This window comes from Chelonoidis abingdonii, chromosome 4 (assembly GCF_003597395.2).
Source record: "Chelonoidis abingdonii isolate Lonesome George chromosome 4, CheloAbing_2.0, whole genome shotgun sequence".
Classification (NCBI taxonomy): domain Eukaryota; kingdom Metazoa; phylum Chordata; order Testudines; family Testudinidae; genus Chelonoidis; species Chelonoidis abingdonii.
The window spans coordinates 58,482,145-58,505,133 of NC_133772.1; the positions used below are offsets into that span (position 1 = coordinate 58,482,145).

Sequence of the window (22,989 nt, forward strand, 5' to 3'; positions counted from 1 at the left end):
ACGTGCCGCGTGCAGTTGTCAGAAGGTTTTTCCCCTAGTGATACCCGTTGGGTTGGCTGTGGAGGCACCTGGAGTGGCACCTTCACGCCGGTATATATAGGTCCCTGCCACCTGCCACCTCTTCAGTTCCTTCTTGCCAGATACTCCGACAGAGGGGAGGCAGGTGTGTCTTGGAATGGACATGAGCAGCACATCTAGAAAAACAATAGTTACAAGAAGGTAAGTAACCGTTTTTTCTTCTTCAAGTGCTTGCTCACGTCGATTCCAAGTAGGTGACTCCCAAGCATTTCCAAGAGGAGGGGTCGGAGTTCATGGAATTGCTGGTTGAAGCACCACTCTGCTGACTGCTGCATCTTCCCTGGCATGCATGGTAATGAGAGGTGAAAATGTGGATTGATGACCATGTCACTGCCCTGCAGGTCTTCTGGATCGGGACCTGGGCCAGAAATGCCACCGAAGATGTCTGCGCCCTTGTAGAATGTGCTGTTAGTGCTAGAGCAGGTATCTTTGCCAAATGATAACATGGTGTAAGGAGGGTCAGAAGTTAAGGCCTTAAGCTCAGACACTCTCCTAGTTAATGTTATTGCGACCAGGAATGCCACTCTCCATGACAGACAGAATAACAAGCAAGTCACTAAGGGCTTGAAGGGGGGCCTATTAGTCTTGAAAGAATCAGATTGAAGTCCCAAGCCGGGATCAGCTGCCTAACTTGCGGGTATAATCTGTCAAGACCTTTAAGAAACTGATCCACCATCAGGTTGGAGAAGACTGATTGGCCAGCCACTCCTGGGTAGACTGCTGAAATGGCAGCTAGGTCAACCCTTATTGATGAGACCGACAGGCCCTGCTTCTTTAAATGCAGCAGACAGTGTAAGGTGAGAGGTATCAATGTCTGCAATGAAAAGGTACGGGCCTGCGAACCACCAGATTGAGAATCTTTCCCACTTGGCCAGGTAGGTGGCCCTGATGGAGGGTTTCCTACTGCTAAGGAGAACCTCCCTAATGGGATCGGAGCACATTAGTTCTACTTGGTTTAACCAGGAAGCTTCCAAGCTATAATGTGGAAAAAGACTCGAGGCTGGAACACTGGAGACGGTCGTGGTCTTGAGTGATCAGGTCCAGAAGGGCAATGAGATTGGGGTATCCACCGACAGCTCCAGGAGCATGGTATACCAGTCCTGGAGAGGCACAGCTGGCGCTATCAGTATGACTGATCTCCCTCTCCTCTCCCTGCGGATCTTGAGCAGAATCTTGTGGACGAGTGGGAAAGGCAGGAGCACGTACAGCAGGTGGTCTGTCCAAGGAAAGAGGAACGCGTCCACAAGGGAGCCCAGGTTGTGATTCTGGAAGGAACAGAACTGCAGGCACTGTCTGTTGCTTTCTGTAGTGAACAGGTCGATCTGGGGAACTCCCTGCTTTTGGAAAATGCTATTCACCATATCTGGGCGAATGGACCACTTGTGGTTGTGGACTGATCTGCTGAATTGGAGAGAATATCCCACTTCGATTTGAGGTTATCTGGGTTGACGCATGACAGACGATTCACAAAACAGGGCGAAGGGTCCAGTGAGTGGACTGGTGTGTTGCCCCTGGGAGCACCATCAAAAGGCTTGCTTAAAGCCTTATGACTGCCTCGCTGAGCCCTCACCTTGATTGGGCAGTGGATGGTGATGAGCTTATGCCTACCATGCCCGCCCCACTTCCCAGAAAAGTCCTGCCTAGGCTGGGGAAGGTAGAAGTGCTGAGGGAGTTGTGGCTTAAAGTGTTTTTTCTGGGTGGCAGGGGTATGCAGACCCAGCAATTTCAATGTTTCCCATGAATCCTTTAGGCTATGGAGCCTGGAATCTGTTTACTCAGAAAACAGCCCCATGCCGTCAAAGGGCAAGTCTTCAATTGTTTGTTGGACCCCTGGGGGAAAGCCCGACACCTGGAGCCATAAGCTCTTCCTCATGGCTATGGCGGAGGACATGGTTCATGTGGCAGAGTCTGCTGCATCCGTAGTCAAGAGGGATAGGAAAGTAGTTGGTTAAGTACAAAAAGGAGCTAATGAGGAACAGTCAAACCATACTTTTTAGGTGACAAATCTGAGGAACTGCCCCAGATTGAGGTGTCAGTAGAGGAGGTTTTGGCACAAATTGATAAATTAAACAATAGTAAGTCACCAGGACCAGATGGTATTCACCAAGATTTCTGAAGGAACTCAAATATGAAATTGCAGAATTACTAACTATGGTATGTAACCTATTGCTTAACTCAGCCTCTTTACTAGATGACTGGAGAATAGCTAATGTAATGCCAATTTTTAAAAAAGGTTCCAGAGGTTATCCTAGCAATTATAAGCCGGTAAGCCTAACTTCAGTACCAGGAAAACTGGTTGAAACTATAGTAGAGAACAGAATTATCAGACACACAGGTGGACACAATATGGTGGGGAAGCATCTACATGGCTTTTGTAAAGGGAAATGATGCCTCACCAACCTATTAGAATTGTTTGAGGGGGTCAACAAGCACGTAGACAAAGGTGATTCAGTGAATATAGCTGAACAAGGTCCCTTACCAAAGACTCTTTGGCAAAATAAGCAGTCATGGGATAAGAGGTAAGATCCTCTCATGGATCAGTAGCTGGTTAAAATACAGGAAACAAGGGCTAGGAATAAATGGTCAGTTTTCACACTGGAGAGAGGTAAATAATGGGTCTCCCAAGGATCTGTACTAGATCACTGCTGTTCAACATATTCATAAATGATCTAGAAAAAGGGGTAAATGGTGAGGAGGCAAAGTTTGCAGAGGATACAAAATTACACAAGATAGTTAAAGTCCAATGCTGACAGCGAAGAGTTACAAAGAGAACTCACTAAAGGCAGTAACTGGCAACAAAATGACAGATGGCATTCAGGGTTCAACAGTGCAAAATAATGCACCTTGGAAAACATAATCCTAACTACGTGTAATGATGGGGACTAAATTAGTTGTTACCACTCAAGAAAGAGACCTGGGGGTCATCATGGAGATTCTCTGAAAACATCCACTCAGTGTGCAGTAGCAGTCAAATGAGCTAACAAAATGTCAGCAACCACTAGGAAAGGGATAGATAATAAGATAGATAATATCATCTTCATGTCACTATATAAATTCATGGTATGCCAATGTCTTTAATACTGCATGAAATTCTGGGGCATCCCATCTGAAAAGAGATATATTAGAATTGGAAAAGGTACAGAGAAAAGAACAAAAATTATTAGGGGTATGGAAGCTGTTCCATATGAGAAAAACTTAAAGGCTGGGACTGTTCAGTTCAGAAGAGAGATGATTAAAGGGGGCTATGAGTGATATGGAGAAAGTAAATAAGGAACTGGGAACTGTTATTTGCCCCTAAACATAACACAGCACAAGAACTAGTGGGTCACCCACTGAAATTAATAGGCACCAGATATCAAACAAAAAGAACAACTTCACACAACGCACAGCCAACCTGCGAAACTTGTTGCCAGGGGATGTTGTGAAGGCCAATAGTATAAACTGGGTTTAAAAAAGAATTAGATAAATTCAAGGAGAATAGGGCCATCAATGGTTATTAATCAAGACGGTCACAGATGCAATCACATGCTTTGGGTATCCCTCAATCTCCAACTGCCAGAATCTGGGAATGGACAACATGGAATGCATCACTCAAAACTGCCCTGTTCTGCTCATTCCTTCGGAAGCTTCTGGGGTTGGCCACAATCAGAATACAGGATACTGGACTAGGTGGACCGTTGGTCTGACCATATTTGTTTTGTCAATTTTGAAAATTTGAATGAAAAGCTTGGCTTGGGTTATAATAGTGCAAAATAAAATGGATGTGGAAGATGTGCATTTTTTCATAATTGTAAAATTCAAAAGTGGCTGAGAAGCCTTTTTTTTAAAAAACTCAAGAAATATTCACTACTGGGCTAAGAGGAAATTTTTCACTAAGTTAAGAATAATGAAGAGAGGAGTTTAAGAAAGAATTCTCACCTCAGTCTTATTTATTACATCACCACAACTCTCTTTTAAATACATACACACATATATAATAATTTACAAGTGTGCTAAAAATTAAGAAAACATCACCTGTCTGCCATGATGGAGCCCTGAATTGTGGTAAAAGTGTAGCTCCTGAAGCAGCAGCCTGAGCAGTGCGAGACTCAATTGCAGAGAGAAAGTTCATAACTGAAGTTTCTTTAGTGTTACTTCCAGCACTGTGCATACTAGTATCAAATATTCCAGAAAGACCTTGGAAAAAAACAAATATCCAAATCACAATGAATTCCTATTACAAATTTAAATGCAAGCCACAGTCAGAGATATCACTGCTACGTAAACACTATAAAGCCTTTCACTTTGTTTAAAAAAAACACATTTGTGAATGAAATGTTAACACCTGCTGTTAAAAAAACTACAATAAATTTGTTCAAAATTTTAATTTACTAGTGGTCAGCCATATATTAAAACACTATACTATAACTCAATCTATGTCAGTAAGAAGCAAAGTTAATCAGTTTTAAGTTTGATACGCATTTCTCTCTCCTCCAGGTTTTGGCCCACTGTTCTTTTTGTAAAGTCTTCTTCTTTCATATGCAATACAAGTTGATATCTAGATTGCAGAACACAGGCTCACATTTTTATGAAGTGATGACCAATTAGGTTTCATCATTTACTTATAAGTCATTCACTATTAGCACATTTTAAAGCTACATTTTTAGCTAGCCTTTAATATTACACCATAAGGTTGCACAAACTAGTAAGAACAATTGTGAGTCCAGACTTGCCTGAATTAGGCTTCTAAGTATCTGATTTGCACAAAAATTGTTGGCACAATTTCAGCAGCTGGCTTTGGAGACCAACTGAATATTTGACTCTTACATGTAGAATAGGTTAACACTTAGATACTTATTGAACTTACAGTCATTGAAAATTTGATGCTCAATATCTGAAAGAAAAACTCAGCACTTTTTTCTTTTTAATTTAACGCTCATAGAACTAGTAAGTCAGATTGTGAAGCACTGAACTTCCTAAGAGCAGCAGAGAATCCTGTGGCACCTTATAGACTAACAGACGTTTTGGAGCGTGAGCTTTCGTGGGTGAATACCCACTTCGTCAGACCTGCGTCTATAAGGTGCCACAGGATTCTCTGCTGCTTTTACAGATCTAGACTAACACAGCTACCCCTCTGATACTGAACTTCCTAGTTACCTTCCCCATTGTGAACTCATGACAAACTCATGGTTGAAGGCTCAGTAAATTGCTGAAATAGTAAATTCACTCGAAATAGCCTTTGCCACACCTTGCATTACAGGCTCCTTAGAACCATATAATTAATCAGTTTAAAGATGTAGTATTTAACAGAGCAGTTATTTAAATTGATTTTCATACAATAGACATTTACCAGTAGGATGGTGGGTGGTAGCATATCCTGGAAGCTGATGAGAAGCTGCATATGTCTGTCTGTGAAGAAGATCCGTTTCCGAGTGTGATGGATGTCCTCCTCCATAGCTTAAGCTAAACGAAGAAATTAAATGTGGGAAACAAAACACACAACCAAAGAAACAAGTTGATGAAACTCTGACAAGAAGCCAAAGAAGTTATATAAAGGAAAAATATCAAGGCTTGATATTTGTGTTTGACAAAAAGTGTAGGGTAATTAAAAATTGGTATTACATGAACCAGCTGGCCAGATCAAAGCTTGGGTTCACAATAACAAAAAATCCACATTGCATTAACTTGAGAAAAAAGTGATATTTGCTTAGTTTAGTGATGGCAAGGACTATACATTTTTTGAAATTTACTGCTTCATTATCTGCATTAGTGGGCCACTACCTATACGTGAGTCATTACACCATAAAACGTCAATTTCTTGCTCAATTTAAACTCATTTGTGTAAGTTGAATATTATTTTAAATATAAATATGTTAAAATGGCTAAACTATAGCAAGAATGAAAGAACATTTAAAAGGTTTTGTTTATTACTAGAATAAAACAGAAAAAGATAAAACTGATAGCAATAGCAAGTGGGAATATGGCCCAAAACCCCATTCTTTTGGGCCTCCACTAGTAAATATAATTAAATAAAAATTGTAGATCATGTTTAACTTTTATAAGTCATTTGAATTATCAAGCAGTTTTATCATTTTTATTGCCAGCAAAAGTGCTTAAGTGATACAAACAGTTAAAATACGCTATGTCTAGATCTTTGCCAATATCAATCATGCCAATGCATAAAATAAACTGAGAAAAGCAACAAACTAATGTTTACCAATTAGAAAAGCAGATAATTGGTGGGGGGGCAGAAATTACTTTCAAGTTTCTAGAGGCTCAGTTCTGCAGGAGCAACAGGAACACTGAATCATCAATGGACTTCTGACCATGGTGCAATATGATCAGGTTCAACCATTTAAAAGTCATGAGTCAGAACCAAAAAACCCATGAGATTATTTTAAAATATATCATGATTTTTAAGCCAATAAATTATAGCTTTTTCATTTGTCTTCTACATATTGAGCCTTTAGGGGACAACTGCCTGAACCTGTGTGTATCTGATTATTTCAAGCATAAAATTCAATGTTAAACTCATGCCCCCTGTCCCCTCAAAAAAAAAAAGGCAGGCCTCCCTGGAGGCTGCTGAGAAAGGGACTCCACTAACCTCTGCTGTCCCCTGGAATGTGAAGGCAGCCACTTTGTATAAGGGAAAAACTGAGCGTTTGATGCAGCAATCATGACATGGGAAACTTTCAAAAAGTTACCAAATATTGCAAGAATTGGCAACTCTGTGAGCTTTGCTCCTTTGTTTTCACTAAAGATGACATGAGCAAACAGTGTACAGATTTGGTAGGTCAGCAAGAACACTGTGCCCACTACACAACATGAGGCACCGAGCACCTTCCTGTGAGGGATATTGCTTTATTAGAATTTCCAGGCACATTTCTGTCATACCTGGCCCTTGTGATTGTGTCAGTCCTCAGTTTTTCTTCCAAATGCAGTGCTTAAGCACTCTCTTGTAGCTACCATTCCAGGATGCCAAAAAGAGTAACTAGGGAATCATGGTGGGTGAGGTAATATCTTTTATTGGACCAGCTTCTGTTTGTGCGAGAGACCACAACACAGAGCTCTTCAGGTCTGGGAAATGTATTCAGAGGGTCACAGCTAAATAAAAGGTGTAACAGATTGTTTAGCATAAACAGTTAACACGTATTTCAAGGAACTATTCTAGGTGAAATGTGTGTTGATTACTTATGCTAACAATTTGTTCCACCTTGTATTTAGCTGTGACACTCTAAATACATTTCCCAGACCTTAAGAAGAGCTCTGTGTTGTGTAAGCTCAAAAGTTTGTGTCTCTCACCAACAGAAGCTGGTCCAATAACAGCTATTACTTTGCCCAAATTGTTTCACTAATATCCTGGGACCAACATAGCTACAACAACATTGCATACAAAAAGATTAAATTAAAATCCTAAAACTGGCGACTGTGCACATCATTTGGTCTCACTACATAGCACATCATCACCTATGTGCAGGTGATAATTATTTTCCCCTAATCATCAATGCTCAATTTGGCACCAGCCCAAAGAGTTCTTCACACTGTTGAGTGCTGTGCAAATTTCTTCATATTGCTCAGTAGGAAGAATACACTAAGTGCTCTACCCTACCACTTTGGCAATATTTCTTTCGGAAATATATAGGATTCTATCCTGGCATCTTATTATAAATTATTAAGGAAAAAGTATTAAAGTTGAAAATATTTGAGATTACTTCTTTTGTAGTTCCACCTTTAGCTGTGACAATACTAAGAAATCACTTGAGTTTGGTTCTTGTGCAGTGACACAAGAAATGTTTACTGATTTGTATCCTTCTTAAGAATAGTTGGCAAACATAACTGTATTTCATTATGGGTAAAGTTATTTTCTGTTCTCTCATTCTAAAAACTGTTATATTTCCAGCCCAACAGATAATTTTATAATACACACACAGCCCATGTAAACATATGTTTAACTTTTACATTTATATATCAAGACTGGATTGTAATGGAAAAAACAATTCTAAACTGATCATCAATTCAAATTATACAAGTATTGTTAGCAAGAATTGTATTCAGTGATACAAATTCTAACCTTGTGCGATCTTCTGATCTAGAAGAAGGAATTTTCAACTTTGGTTACAATAAGTACAATTTTCAGTAACATCCATAAAAACACACAATTGATTCTTTTCCTTGTTTTTGAAAGTTGAGCTATAAATTCTCACTACATAAATTACTTCTAAGGCAGAATATCTTGTTTTTCCTTCTATAAGCAATTACAAGTAGCTGGAGTATCCTTGATTTTGCAGAAATTCTCTGGGGCAAAAGGACCCTCACTGCATGGCAGACAACCTTCTAAGGGAGGCCTCAGGCACAATGTTTAATGTGATCTGAAAAAAGTGGGGGTTTCTAAGATCGACCTCCACATTTGCCCATCTCCCTGACAGCAATTAATTCCATCCCCAAATCAATCCTGCTCCCTTCAGCCCTCCATGAATTCGGTCCCAACCACTGTTCCACCCCACCTAACCCCCATCAATTCTGCTTGCCCCCAACTCCACCTCTGCTCCTCCTACAATTCTTCATACCCTATCCCAGGCTTGGAGGAGACTGCAGTGGGGTTCCCTCTTCCTCGTCTCAGGCCAGGGAGAAGGGAAGGAGGAGGAGCAGAGAGCAGACTGACCTGTTGCTCACAGAAAAGGAAGGAAGGAAGAGAGGAGCCTCCTTGAACTGCTGTGCATCCGAAGAAGTGAGCTGTAGCTAAGGAAAAGCTCATGCCAAAATAAATTTGTTAGGGCTTGGCTACACTCACACTTTACAGCGCTGCAACTTTCGCGCTCAGGGGTGTGAAAAAACACCCCCCTGAGCGCTGCAAGATACAGCGCTGTAAAGCCTCAGTGTAATCAGGGCGGCAGCACTGGGAGCGCGGCTCCCAGTGCTGCACTCTACACCTGTAAAGGATGTGGTTTACATGCAGCGCTGGGAGAGCTCTCTCCCAGCGCTGCCGCTCCGACCACACACACACTTCAAAGTGCTGCCATGGTAGCGCTCCTGCAGCGCTGCTGCGGCAGCGCTTTGAAATTCCAAGTGTAGCCATACCCTTAGTCTCTAAGGTGCCACAAGTACTCCTGTTCTTTTTGTGCTCTTTCTGTTCCCTTTTTTCCCTTGCCTCTTGGGAGAATAATGTCACATTGCTGAATAGAGAGGGAGGAGAGCTCTGCCTCCTTCTTGCTGCATCCATGATTGGCTGCTTCTCCCAAAAATGCAGGTAAGTGAGGAAAGAGCCAGCCAATCAAAAGGGTTTCCCATGAGGTTTGCTTTTCAAGAAATTTTATAAAAAGAATAAGGAGTCCGGTGGCACCTTAAAGACTAACAGATTTTTTTGGATATAAGCTTTCGCGGGTAAAAAACCTCAAATTTTATGTCCTGCATCCACAATGCGTTTTGACCTGGCGCACTAGAAGCAACGCAAGCCCTGGAAAAGTTGTGGGGCATACTGCCTCAAATATTTTCCCTATGCAACAGACAATTCCTTCCACACTGTGAAAAATCCACATTGGCATAATGGGTAACTTTCTGTTTCTTTTGATTCTGTATAGATTTCTTAAAAAAAAACTATTAGAATTGTTACCCTACCATTGTCTAGAGATGTTGCTATCCTCTTTTAAAACACAAACAAACCTACAGCAGCCCCTTCTAACATGGTAACCGCTTAATTGTGTGGTATTAAATTCCTTATAATAGAAATGAGAAAGTGAGCATGGCTTACTTAAGTTGAGTGTTAAATATTTTTGGAACATTAAATAGCAATTGAGGCTAGTCATGAGATATTATTAGAGATGTTTATAACCACTATATCAAGTAAAATTAGCTAATATAGAAGCTAGGATATGAAGGATTATTCAACAAAAGTGAGAACTTTCATGAAATTGTTTAAAATAAGTGATCAAACTGAGTATACAATGGACTAGATGTCCATGGTATCATTCAAATTTATATTTATAATTTTGCTTTGTACATTAAATCTATCATGCATCCATGTGCTTAAAAAACATATTTCATAAAGATACCCAAGGCCATAATCTTATTTCAGATTGTTGGTGCTTGTGTTCAGACACAGCACATGAGTTACATGATCTGCAGGGATATGTGTGGTTTTCTGAGATAAGAATCTACACTGTTAACAATTTATTGCACAATAATTGCTAGCTAATTGTTTTTATTAAATACAATATTTTGAGACTGAGGCTGCATTAACTCCTGACATGGGTGGTTGAGAAAGCATAACAGAAGTGTTGGGTTCTTCAGATATCTTCCATGACATATATAAATATGAAACTTTTATTATTATTGTTGTTAGAACTTTGACATTCCAGTAAAAATGCATTTTAGATAGTGGACATACTTGAGATAATGGTATAAGTTCTGTTGTGCTTTTTGTTATGAAGTGTGCCATTTTGGGGTAGCTTGTCATTATAGCTCCTGTTCAAGTAGTTTTTGTCATTCAGAGACTTCTACCTCACCAAACTAACATAGGAGGTTATCTTGCTGTGTTTGGATGTAATGTTACATTTCCATTACAAAAAAGGAAGGGTGGATAAGAGAAGTAATAGGCGAAAGATTTATACGAACTGAATACTACTACTAAAAACAGTCTGCATCAAGGATCAGAATAACCAAATATTGTTTAACATTTCAAAATATTCCAACAGACCACTTTGGAAATGAAAAGGAGAAACAAAAAGAAACAAAAAGAAAAGGAATAACGAAACAAAAAGAAAAAAAAAAAAGAAAAGAAACGAAAAGAGAAACTATTTTAAATTAGTCCCTTTCCAGAGATTTTATATCAAGTACTATTATTAACTTTTTATTGCCATAACAAGGCTAACAACAAAAACTCTTCAGCACTAATGAAAGTGAAATTCATGTATTTACTTTTACCTCTACTAAAATACCTCAATCCTGATGTACAACAGCCGATCATGCTGTTGTGGTACTAAGCCTCTTTTGCACCAAGAATGCTAACTATCTCAAATCGAAAGGATTAGCCTAATTTACAAGAAAAAATTTTAGATGCAATTTAAATACTAGTGTTTATTTATTTATTTATTTATTTAAAGGCACTTCTATAGTACTCATCAAGTACTTATAGCACTCATCAATCTATTATCTCTATGTCTTGAATGAATTTAGTCTCCAGAGGCAAAAGCTAGCAAATTGAATCACAATAGCCGCCACTCCAGAGTTTCCCTGCAGTCTCATTTGTAGCAGATTTTGTATGTCTCCTAATTTCAGGAGCAAGTGCAGGGGACTTTATACTTACAAGACAACAAGATTTTGTTGCAATAAACGCTGTCTAGACATGGAGCTTTTTTCAGGATTGCTTTTCAGACTATAGCATTTTCTCCCAAGAAATGTCACTTTCTTACAGTTCATACAGCAAAGCATTCACAAGCAAAAAATATTTTAATATTTTATTTTTGACAAGTTTTTAGAGATTACCTTTAAAGGGTGTTAAAGAGAGTGCTAGCATATGGAGAGAGGATAGTTTTGACTAGCTACCTACTGTTCTTTCAACATCCAGCAAATTTAGCAGTTCCTAAGCAAACCTCATCAAAAAGTTAAGTGATTGAACTACAGATCAAACTTTTGGCAAGCTAAGATTAAAAAAGAACTTTCAGAACTTTTAGAGAGCAAAAGAGCCTTTTGTGGGTCAAATGAACCTGCCACCTTGCTCTGAAGCAGCAACAGTTCCTGCTTCTGTTGATGGAAAAATTAGATCCTTTAAAATCAATGGACATTTTCTAAGTCCTAATATTGCACAAGCTGCTCGAGATGGGAAATTGTATACTATCAGCCTAGGTAACAACACTGCAGACGCTTGTAGACCCCACTAAAACTTCTAACGCTGATGCCTCTACTCAGACACACAAGCAGAAAATTGATTATATTTTTTTCCCCAGGCTCCATACATGTCTGCAGAAGATAACAAAGCTCTCTGACTAACAAGCTTGAACTCTAGAAGAATCAAATCAAAGAAAAAATAAATGGTTTGACTCCCAGAGGGAGAAGAAGGAGGTGATTTGACCTCCTTTCTTAAGCAGCTGATTCCTGACTTAGTGAAAGCAGGAACAGTTCATTGAACAGGCCTGATGCATTGCAAGAAGACCGCTATTCAAGGACTATGAACAAATGCACACAAAAGCAATTAATTTTAAGTCGCTGAAACAGATATAAACATAATCATATCAGCAGCTAGACAGGTAGAGGAAGTGCTCTTAAAAAAGTCACTTGGTATTTTGTTCTTAACCAGACTGGTGGTACACGGAGCGCAGGAAAGCAAAAATTATCATTATTACTCTGAAAAAGGATTTCAGTGGCGGGGTGGGGGGGGAGAGAAGGGGAACACTGATGCTGTGATTCTTTCCCAGGCTGTGAGGCACCTCACTACCACTTGCCCTTAGCTTGAGGAAGCCTTGTCTGGGCCTCCAGGGGTCAGCTCCCCAAATGCATCCATCCCAGGCAAAACAAGCACTCCTCTTTGGGCCTCCCAGACCCAGCTGTGACTCTACAGTATAGTGATTGGCACAATCCAACCTCCAAGTCCTCTAAGCCTTCCTCTGGAGTGACCAGCCCCTGGTCCACTCGACGCTTGCAGTATTCATAGATTCACTGCTTCCAGTAAAACAGTACACCCAGCTTTTCAGTTCCACCTCATATCACTGCTCCAGGTAACACAAAACGCAGATATGTTTATTGTGAAATCAAATATAAGTTTATTTAGCAAAACACAGAGATTCAAGTAGTAGCAAACAGAAGTATCGGGGACAAATGGGTACATATAAATTAAAATCAAAGCAGGCATTCTAGAGCTGAGACCTAATTAACAAGATACTCATGTGTTTTAGAGCAGTGGTTTTGAAACTTTTCTTCTGGCGACCCACATGAAGAAAATTGTTAATGCCCATAACCCAATGGAGCTGCGGGCTGAAGGGTTTGGGGTGTGGGAGGGGATCAGGACTGAGGCAAAGGGTTGGAGTGCGGGGGTGAGGGCCGCAGGGTGGGGCTGAGAATGAGTGGCTGAGGGTGTGGGAGGGGGCTTTGGGGTGAGTAAGAGGGTTGGGTACAGGAGAAGGGTCAAGGCTCTGGGCTGGAGGTGCAGGCTCTAGGGTGGGGATGGGGATGGAGGGTTGGGGTGCAGGAAGGGGTTCTGAGTTGGGGGGGCTCAGGGCTGGGGAAGGGGACTGAGGCACAGGGTTGGGGCGCAGGCTTACCTGGGGCAGCTCCTGGTCAGCAGTGCAGCAGGGGTGCTAAGGCAGGCTTCCTGCCTGTCCCGGCACTGCAGACCACGCTGCGCCCCAGAAGTGGCCAGCAGCAGGTCCAGCTCCTAGGCAGAGGCATGCAAGCAGCTCGGTGTGGCTCTTGCTGGCAGGCACAGACACTGCCCCTCCACCCACCCCCAAGCTCCCCTTGGCTGGTTCCAGCAAGCACAGACACTCCCCCGCCAACCCAGCTCTCCCGGCTGGACATGCAGTTGGAAAACCACTGTTTTAGAGTACTGCTCACCACAAATCCTTGCAGCTCTTTACAGTCAGCCTTGACTGTGACCCTCCTTTCATGACACAAGCACACTGTCAGCTTGTCTCCTAGGTGAAGGACTCTGTGTGTTCCTTTGCACTCCAAGATATATCATGACAATCCTTAGCTTTTATTCATAAACAGGACAGCACCATGTTGTTTATTTCATTCTGCAGATTTCCTTTCTTGTAGATTGCACAATATCTTAGTTTGCACCTGGCTCAGTATACAGCGAGACATACAATAAACAATACACAAATGGCCAGACAGGGAGATAGGTGCTTGTTACCTCCTGTCTCATAGGGACATTTTTAAGGTGTATCATCACCTGGTAACCTGCCTAAACTTCAAAACCTTAAGAACATAACTTTTAGAATAGCTACGTTTTGCAGTGATGACGACGACCAGTGGCCTACTGGCTCTTGGTTGAGATCTCACATCATCCTTCAGTGACATATTATGCCAGGGGTCGGCAACCTTTCAGAAGTGGTGTGCCGAGTCTTCATTTATTCACTTCAATTTAAAGTTTTGCATGCCGGTAATACATTTTAATGTTTTTTAGAAGGTCTCTCTCTATAAGTCTATACATTAAATAACTAAACTACTGTTTGTAAAGCAAACAAGGTTTTCAAAACGTTTAAGAAGCTTCATTTAAAATTAAATTAAAATGCTGATCTCATGCCTCCGGCCTGCTCAGCCTGCTGCGGGCCTGGGGTTCTGTCACCTAGCCGGCAGCAGGCTGAGAGGGGCCTGGGGTAGGACCAGCTGCAATGGGCCGGCAGCGCAGAACCCCAGGCTGACAGCGGGCTGAGCGGGGGCCAGCAGCCAGGACCCAGAACTAGCAGCAGGCTGAGCTGGTTCCATCCGCTGGTCTACTGCCAGCCAAGGTCCGCAGCTGCTGGCCACTCAGCCGCGCCACCAGGTCTGGGGTCCCGGCCCTGCCCACATAGAGTGGGTACCTACCTTCTCCCTGGTTCTGGCCCTTCTCTTCCTCTCTCTCGCATCTGCAGCTGAGGTGAAGGAGCAGCTAGGGTTGAGGTGCAGTGTCTGGCCCAGGAGCTAGAATGACAGAGGAGGCTCAGGGTTGGGACAGGAGGTTTGGGTGTGGAGTGCTACCTGATAGCATCCCATTTGGTGAGGGGTGCAGTGGAAACGTGGGGGGGGGGGTTGCAAGAGCTCCTGTTTGGTGCTACAGGGTGGGATGTGGAGGGTGTAGAAGATCACGGCATGGGTGTGGTGGGGCTGGGTATATGTGGGGAGTGCAGGAGTCAGGGCAGGGTGTGTGTGAGGGGGTGACAGGAGTCATGGCAGAGGCTAGGAGGGGTGTGAGGGGGGTGCAGAAAGTCAGGGGTATAGGGGGCTGGTATGTGTAGAGGGATGCCAGAGTCAGGGCTGGAGTCATGGGGGGGATGCAGGGACTGGGGTGTGAGGGGGGTGTACGGGCCAGTGCAGAGGGCTGGAACGGGGGGGGGGGGTGGCTCCCAGCCACCTGCCCTGAGCAGCTCAAGGCAGGCAGCTGGAGGGATACACTCTCATTCCACCCCCCTTCCCCAAGGCCCCGCTCCTGCCTCTTCTCCACCTCCTTCCCGGTCTGAGCAATGAGGGCGCTGGGACTCCTCTTCTTCACTCCCTCGCAAGGGCCATTGGCGGCAGGGAAGGAGAGGAAGCAGGGCACGAACCAGCATGCTGGGGGAAGAGGCGGGGGACGGGGAAGCTTGGCTGCCGGCAGAGCCTGCCCTAAAGCAGCAGTCGGCAGGACCAAGCTTGCTTCTGCCCCCTACCGTGCCAGAGAGAGCAGTAGGCAGAGGGGCGGAGAAGAGCGGGCTGGGCCAGGCAGGATTTTTAATGGCACATTGCTGCCTGCTGGGGTCCTGGCCATTGGCCCCGCTCAGCCCGCTACTGGGATTCTGCAGCGGGCTGAGCAGGGCCAGCGGCAGCCACAGTGTGCCATTAAAAATCAGCTTGCATGCCATCTTTGGCACGCGTGCCATAGGTTGCTGACCCCTGTATTATGCATATATCTGACCCAGGGATCCCTATAAAAGTTTATGTACCGTTGGGCCCTTTGCCAGTTGGCACCAAGGGGTCCCTGTATTACAGATGCCTCTATCCTTTCCCCTGAAAAACGAAGGCATTCTAAAATAGAATCTCTTCTGGGCAACAATTAGATGCGAGACTGCTAACAAAATCTACTAAAGACTCTCAATCTCTAGGAAAAATATTGAGAAACTTGATTCTGACTAATTAGTAATACTGTTCTCTCTAAATTATAGCAGATATATAAGTTATTTGTAAACTGAGGTGTATTTTACAACTCATTTTTCTTTAGCCAATATATCTGCCTTTATTTTAATCTCTATGCATATAAATTCAGCTTGTTTGTATTTACTATTGATATTTAATGCCCAGAATGAAAATATGCTAATAATGATATCTGTCCTTATCTATAACCTGTGTTTATTCAGTGTCCCTGAGAATATTACTTGAGGATATTACTCAAACATAATATACATGACGCTTAGGACGGAAGGAAGATCACATGACTATGAACTTGAACTGTTTACTGTAACAGTAACACAATTCAGCATCATTTGCTATACTCTGGGTACTGATTTTAGTGTTACTGAATTTTAATTTATCTGCATCAAGGCAATGGTCCATCTAGCTCTGTATCCTGCCTGCTAACAGTGGCCAGTGCCAGATGCTCCAGAGGGAATGAACAAAACAGGGCAATTAGCGAGTGATTCATCCTCGGCAGTCACAGGTTTAGGGACCCTCAGAGCATGGGGTTGCATCCCTGAACATCTTGGCTACCAGGCATCAATGGACCCATCCTCCATGAACCCAATTCTTTTTTTAAACCCAGTTATATTTTTGGTCTTCACACCATCCCCTGACAAGAAGTTCCACAGGTTGATTATGTTTTGACTGAAGAACTACTTCCTATTGCTTGTTTTAAATATATTGCCTATTAATTTAATTGGGTGACTCCTGGTTCTTGTGTTATGTGAACTATAAATAACACTTCCTTATTCACTTTCTCCACTCCATTCAAGATTTTATAGACCTGTATCAAACCCCCCACTTAGTTGTCTATCTTCTAAATTGAACAGTCCCAGTAGTCTTAATCTCTCCTCATATGGAAGCTGTTCCATACCACTAATCATTTCTGTTGCCCTTCTCTGTCTGTCTCTCTCTTTTTTTTAAAAAAAAAAAAGATGGAGTGACCACAACTGCACACAGTATTCAAGTGTGGGTTTACCATGGATTTATATAGTGGCATGATGATATTTTCTGTCTTATTATCTAGCCCTTTCCTAATGGTTCCTAACAATCTGTTGGGGTTTGTTTTGTTTGACTACTAGTGCACACTGAGCAGATGTTTTCAGAGAACTATCCACAAAGATTCCCAGATCTTTTTCTTGAATGGTAACAGCTAATTTAAACTCCATCATTTTGTATGTATAGATGGGATGTTTTCCAAGGTGCATTTCTTTGAACTTTTCAACTCAGAATTTCATCTGCCATTTTGTTGCCAGTCACTGCCTTTATTGAGTTCCCTTTGTAACTCTTTACACAAGATAGTTGAAATCCAAAGCTGACTGTAATTTTGTGTCCTCTACAAACTTTTCCCAGTTTTATGAGTGTGTTGAACAGCACTGGGTCCCAGTGCAGATCCGTGGCGGTCCCACTATTTACCTCTCTCCACTGTGAAAACTGAACATTTATTCCTAGCCTATTTTTCCTATCTTTTACCCAGCTACTGATCCATGAGAGGACTTTCCCTCTTATCCCATGACCGCTTACTTTGCTTAAAAGCCTTTGGTGAGGGACCCTGTCAAAAGTCCAAGTACATTATATCCACTGGATCACCCTATCTGTGTGCTCAGAGAATTCTAATAGATTGATGAGGAATGATTTCCCTTTACAAAAGCCATGTTGACTCTTCCCCAACGTATTGTGTCCATCTACGTGTCCCATAATTTTGTTCATTACTATAGTTTCAACCAATTTGCCTAGTACTGAAGTTAGGCTTACCAGCTTGTAATTGCCAGGATTGCCTCTGGAATCCTTTTTTTTAAAATTGGCATTACATTTGCTACCCTCCAGCTAACTGGTATAGAGGCTGATTTAAGCAATGGACTACATACCACCAATGGTAGTTCTGCAATTTCATATTTGAGTTCCTTCAGAAAACTTAGATCAACACCATCTGGTCTTGGTGGCTTATTACTATTAAATTTATCAATGTGCCAAAACCTCCTTTATTGATTCTGCAATCCAGGACAGTTCTTCCAATTTGTCACCTAAAAAGAATGATTTGAGTGTAGGGATCTCCTCCATATCCTCTGCAGTGACAACCATTTCAAAGAATTCATTTAGCTCAGTGATACTCATATTGAGGTTCAGGAGCCATAAGCTGATGTTTAATGTCTCCTGTGACTCTCTGCAGCACATGATATTAAAACACTGTGTGATTTCATTATTAACTGATCAGTAAATGTAGAATAATTGGGCTGTCATTTTGATGTGAGGAAAAAATATAATTAAGACTCACAGCAAAATGACCACAGTAGTGTGAAGTCATTATTTAATTTACTATATCTCTATATAGAAATGTATATACAATTATGCAGTCATTTTGTTGTGAGAATTATATATATTACTTTCACAGTAAAATGACTGCAAAAATTATATATATATTTCAATATAGAGATAGATAGACATAGTAAATTAAATAATGAATTCACACTACTGTGGCTCTTCTGGGTAATCTTGATTGCTAACTTGGCTCCTGAGCCACTGAGGTCTGAGTATCACTGATTTAGCTTCTCCATGGTGGCCTTGTCTGAATGCTCCTTTACCAGTTTATTTAATGTCCCCACTGATTCTTTGGCAGGCTTTCTGCTTCTGATTTATTTTTTTTTTATTGCTGTTGGTTTTTGTGACTCTTGCTAGTTGCTCTTCATACCCTTTTTAGGCCTAATTATACTTTTACACTTGACTTGCCAGAGTTTATGATCCTCTCTATTTTCCTCAGTAGGATCTGACTTCCGATTTTTAAAGGATGTCTTTGTGTATCTCACCATCTCCTTTACTGTTTGAGCCATGTTGGCATTTTTTGGTCCTCTTGCTGTTATAATTAATTTATTTATTTGGCTAGGTATGCATTCAGTGATCCATTAAAGCTTAACTCATAATCATTGTCTCCTGGGCTAATAAACTCTAAAGTTGAAAGCAGAGGTGTATCAGCCCAGGCAATGTTATAACCTCAAATAGTCTCCACTTTCAATTATCCTGCACAACTATGGAGAGTATGTTTGAGATGCCTGTGAGTTGGATGGAACACCGCTCAAGACATTTTTGTGAAATTTTCATCATTTCCTAGCTCTCAATCACTCAGATGTGAACCTTCAATAAAAAGAAGTTTAGAGGTCAGCTTGTCTACGTATGAATGGATTGGGTGAATACAGAGCCAAATTCCATAATTTATGTGGGTCTGTTTTGTTTTATAGTGAACATATTTTGTATTTTAAAAAGCAAAACAACACTTTCAAAGCTAAAAGGAAACAGTTTTCCTTTTATTTTGTTTTTCTTATGGCTGAATTCTTTGACTTTAAAAAAAGTCCACGGTAACTGAAGGTCAAGGTATTCTTACAGCTACTAAGTATTTTAATACTTGAATGCAAGTACTGGCTTGTCTGCTTAACATAAAAACCACCTACAGAGTTCTTAATAGCAAAGACAATTACAATGCCATTTTCATGAAATTAGTTCAAATACATTTTGAAATATATATTTGAAAATAATTTATATCTACATCACTAATTTTAAACTTCAATATTAGTGATCGCGAAAGGTGAGTTTGAATTTTTGACCTTATTGGCTTCTTTTTGGTGTATAAAAACAGTTTGAATTATTTTTTTGTTGTTGTTAAACACACACATTCAAAATTCAGTAAAGCTGGTCAAAATTTTCCAAATTTCAACAGAAAAAAAAGGGACACATTTTCCACAATTCTTGTAGCTGTTTTTCAATCAGCTCTAAAATTCAGGACTATCTACCCAGGAAGCAACTGGAAAAGTGGTGGGATTATAACATCAGAGAAACACTGAAAATTTATTAATTGAAAGAGAAGTAGTCATTTTTATCCAAGATTAAAATTCTGATTTCATTAAATCCTATTTAACAAACACCCAGACCCGCTCACTTAGCGCTGAGAAATCTCCCAAAGTTACAATCTTTAAGGTAAACAAACCAAAACAGGCAAAAGAAGACTTTACACTCTTGATATTTTCAAGTTAAAAAACAAGCATTATTTTATTTGGCTGGAATGTTGGAAAGAAGGCGATTGTCAGGCTCTTTTATATATCATTAATGAACAAACAAGGGCACAAATCTAGTTTGCTTTTATTTTGTAGTTCTCCTTTAAAGGTCACAGTTTATTTTAAAAGAAAGTTAAATTACAGTGTATCACCAACCACTGCAAAGGGAGAACTTCCAGTCTCTTCCCTTCCCATCCTCACTGCTGGAAAAGAACAGAAAGCTTCCAAGTAACTTCCTTTCACCTCTTCCAATTTTTGCAATCTCTCCTTCAGATCATATTGGTACCTCTGCTGCTGTTCACAGCTTTCCTAAGTGGCAGGCGACAGCAAGATCTGACTTGTTTCACTGCTACCAATAGCCATTCTGAATATTAGTTGTGACACCGACCAGAGTATCATATATCTTAGGGTATGGCTACACTTGAAATTTCAAAGCGCGAGCGCCAGCGCTGGGAGAGAGCTCTCCCAGCACTGCATGTAAACCACATCCTCTACGGGCTGCGGCACTGAGTACACTGAGGCTTTACAGCACTGTATCTTGCAGTGCTCTGGGGGGTGTTTTTTCACACCCCTGAGCGCGAAAGTTGCAGCGCTGTAAAGTACCAGTGTAGCCATATCCTTACTCGGTGGCCGTCTGGAACCTTGAGAGCCCCACTGACAATTATTGTTGGGGAAGAATGACTACTCTCTTCCTTCCCCACCTAAAACTAGCATTCTAGTATTGCAACACAGTGAAACAAGACTCCAGCCAGTTTAATTGCTGCTGTTCAAAACCCCATTGGACAGCTGTGAAATTGATGAGATCGTGGCAATTCCAGTTTACTGCTAATTTAGTTTAGAAAGTTGCATATTCAGTCTGATCCACATTGGGGCATTGGTTCTCAAAGGAGAACAATGTCATATAATGAATCATGGACATCACTTCCTGAAGCACCTAAGCTTGAGAAATCTCCCAAGAAAATTAATGAAATCAAAGCCCAATACGTTGGTTCAGGTCATATAGCTCGCCATCTGATGCTTGGGATAGGATTGGAGGTTTAATATTTGGAAATTTTCCCCAAGTCATCATCAGACTATTCATTCATGCAATTTAAGGTTGTGGCACACCGCTCGACAGAGTCAGGGACTTGTTTTGATCATCTGACCAGGCTTTCTAAGGTTGATGGTACCAGAGCATTCCTAGGGAAGTTTGAGGAAGAATATTGTCCTTGTAACGGAATATTGCATTGTTTGGTTAGAGTTTATGATGATTTTTTTGGCCTCAAATATCCACAGAATAGTCCCAAGGCACCTTCCTCCTGAAGTCTGTCTTTCCAAATCACTGTGGTTTATGAATGAACTATGCAAACTGAGGCAGGAGGAAAGAAAGCTTGAGCACCAGTTGGAGAAGCTGCAATTTGAATCTGACTGACCAACTGCAAAGATTTCTGAAGTCCAATGGTGTGGCTGTACTGAAGTCAGAATAGAGGGATTTTGCCTTCATGATAATATCTGCAAAGTTTCAATCAGTGGATCTGTTTTGAGTGGTAAATAGTTTGGTTTATCTACATTGCATTTACTCAGTGGCTGTTCAAGTGCCTTCAATTGTAAGGAAACTCTGTACTACTTTCCAAATAAAATCAGGCAGAGTCATTCACAAGGACAACACAATCTCTCAGAAGGAAAAAAACTGGCTCTGACCTGTTTCCCTCAAATTATTCTTAAAGTAAGGGTATTCAGCAATACTTCTAAACAGTTAATAACCATCAAGAATACTAGCACTCGATTCTGCTGTGGCACAGATGTCACTATTTGTACTGTTCATAATATAGGACAAAACATATCAGTCGATTGTCATTGGTATTAGGTACACCACCAAAGGAAGATGGTTATAAGTGCATAGTTTACTATTTTATTAGAGTGTAAGTTTCTTCTGGCGCGGACCATTTCTAGTTTGTGCAGCACCTAACACGAGGGTCTGGATTCTGATGTAGGTGTGTTGCAATAAAATCACACATCCCTCCTCCAAATACATGCTCTTATAAACTTCAATTTAAATCTAAAAAAAAACCCCACAAACAACAATTTAATCAATTTCATTTTCAAATTTCATGTTTGGGGCTCACACAGTTCTCTTGATGACTAGCCTGCTGCCCCTCCCTAAAATCTTGGGGAAAGCCATGGATAAATTATATTAGTGTGGTTTACTTCACAAAAGAATTCCCACTTTTCTTGTATTGTTTTGATTTTCTGGGGCTCTTTCCTCATGAGGGGTCAACTTTTTTATTTTATTATAGGGCTGTCAATCAATTAAACAAAATTGTGATTAATCGCGCTGTTAAAAAATACATTTAAAATATTTTTGGATATTTACTACATTTTTTAAAATATCAATTTCACTTACAACAAAATACAGTGTACAGTGATCACTTTAAATTTATTTTTTATGACAAATATTTGCACTGTAAAAAAATTATATTTTTCAATTCACCTCATACAAGAACTGTAATACAATCTTTGTCATGAAATCAAACTTATAAATGTAGAATTATGTACAAAAAAACGGCATTCAAAAATAAAACAATGTAAAATTTTAGACCTTACAAGTCCGCTCAGTCCTACTTCTTGGTGAGCCAATCACTCAGACAAACAAGGTTGGTTCCAATTTGCACGGGATAATGCTGCCTGCTTCTTGTTTACAATGTCACCTGAAAGTGAGAACTGTCACATGGCACTGCTGTAGCTGCCATTGCAAGATATTTACATGCCAGATGCACTAAAGATTCACATGTCCCTTCATGCTTCAACCACCATTACAGAGGATATGCTTCCATGCTGATGATGAGTTCTGCTTGACAACTATCCAAATCAGCGCGGACCAATGCATGTTTATTTTCATCATCCGAGTAAGATGCCACCAGCAGCAGGTTCAGTTTCTCTTTTGCTAGTTTGCGTTCTGCACTTTCCATATCGGAGTGTTGCTCTTTTAAGACTTCTAAAAGCATGCTCCATACCTCATCTCTCTCAGATTTTTATGGTACTTCAGATTCTTAAACCTTGGGTCGAGTGC

General features: G+C 41.0%; 1 protein-coding gene across 5 annotated transcripts in view; it reads right to left on the bottom strand.

Annotated features, from left to right (window-relative positions):
* QSER1 (glutamine and serine rich 1) overlaps window positions 1–22,989 on the bottom strand; it is an 82,094-nt gene that overhangs the window by 50,206 nt on the left and 8,899 nt on the right. For 4 of the 5 annotated variants that reach the window (XM_032799589.2, XM_075065203.1, XM_075065205.1 and 1 more), the window contains exons 2-3: window positions 5,408–5,520; window positions 4,093–4,254 (exon numbers count right to left, since the gene is read on the bottom strand). In XM_032799589.2, coding sequence (XP_032655480.1) covers window positions 4,093–4,254; window positions 5,408–5,520 — 275 coding nt within the window. Of the gene's footprint in view, window positions 1–4,092; window positions 4,255–5,407; window positions 5,521–6,951; window positions 7,039–22,989 lie in introns of those variants that run through there. The other variant, XM_075065204.1, reaches the window with a different exon arrangement.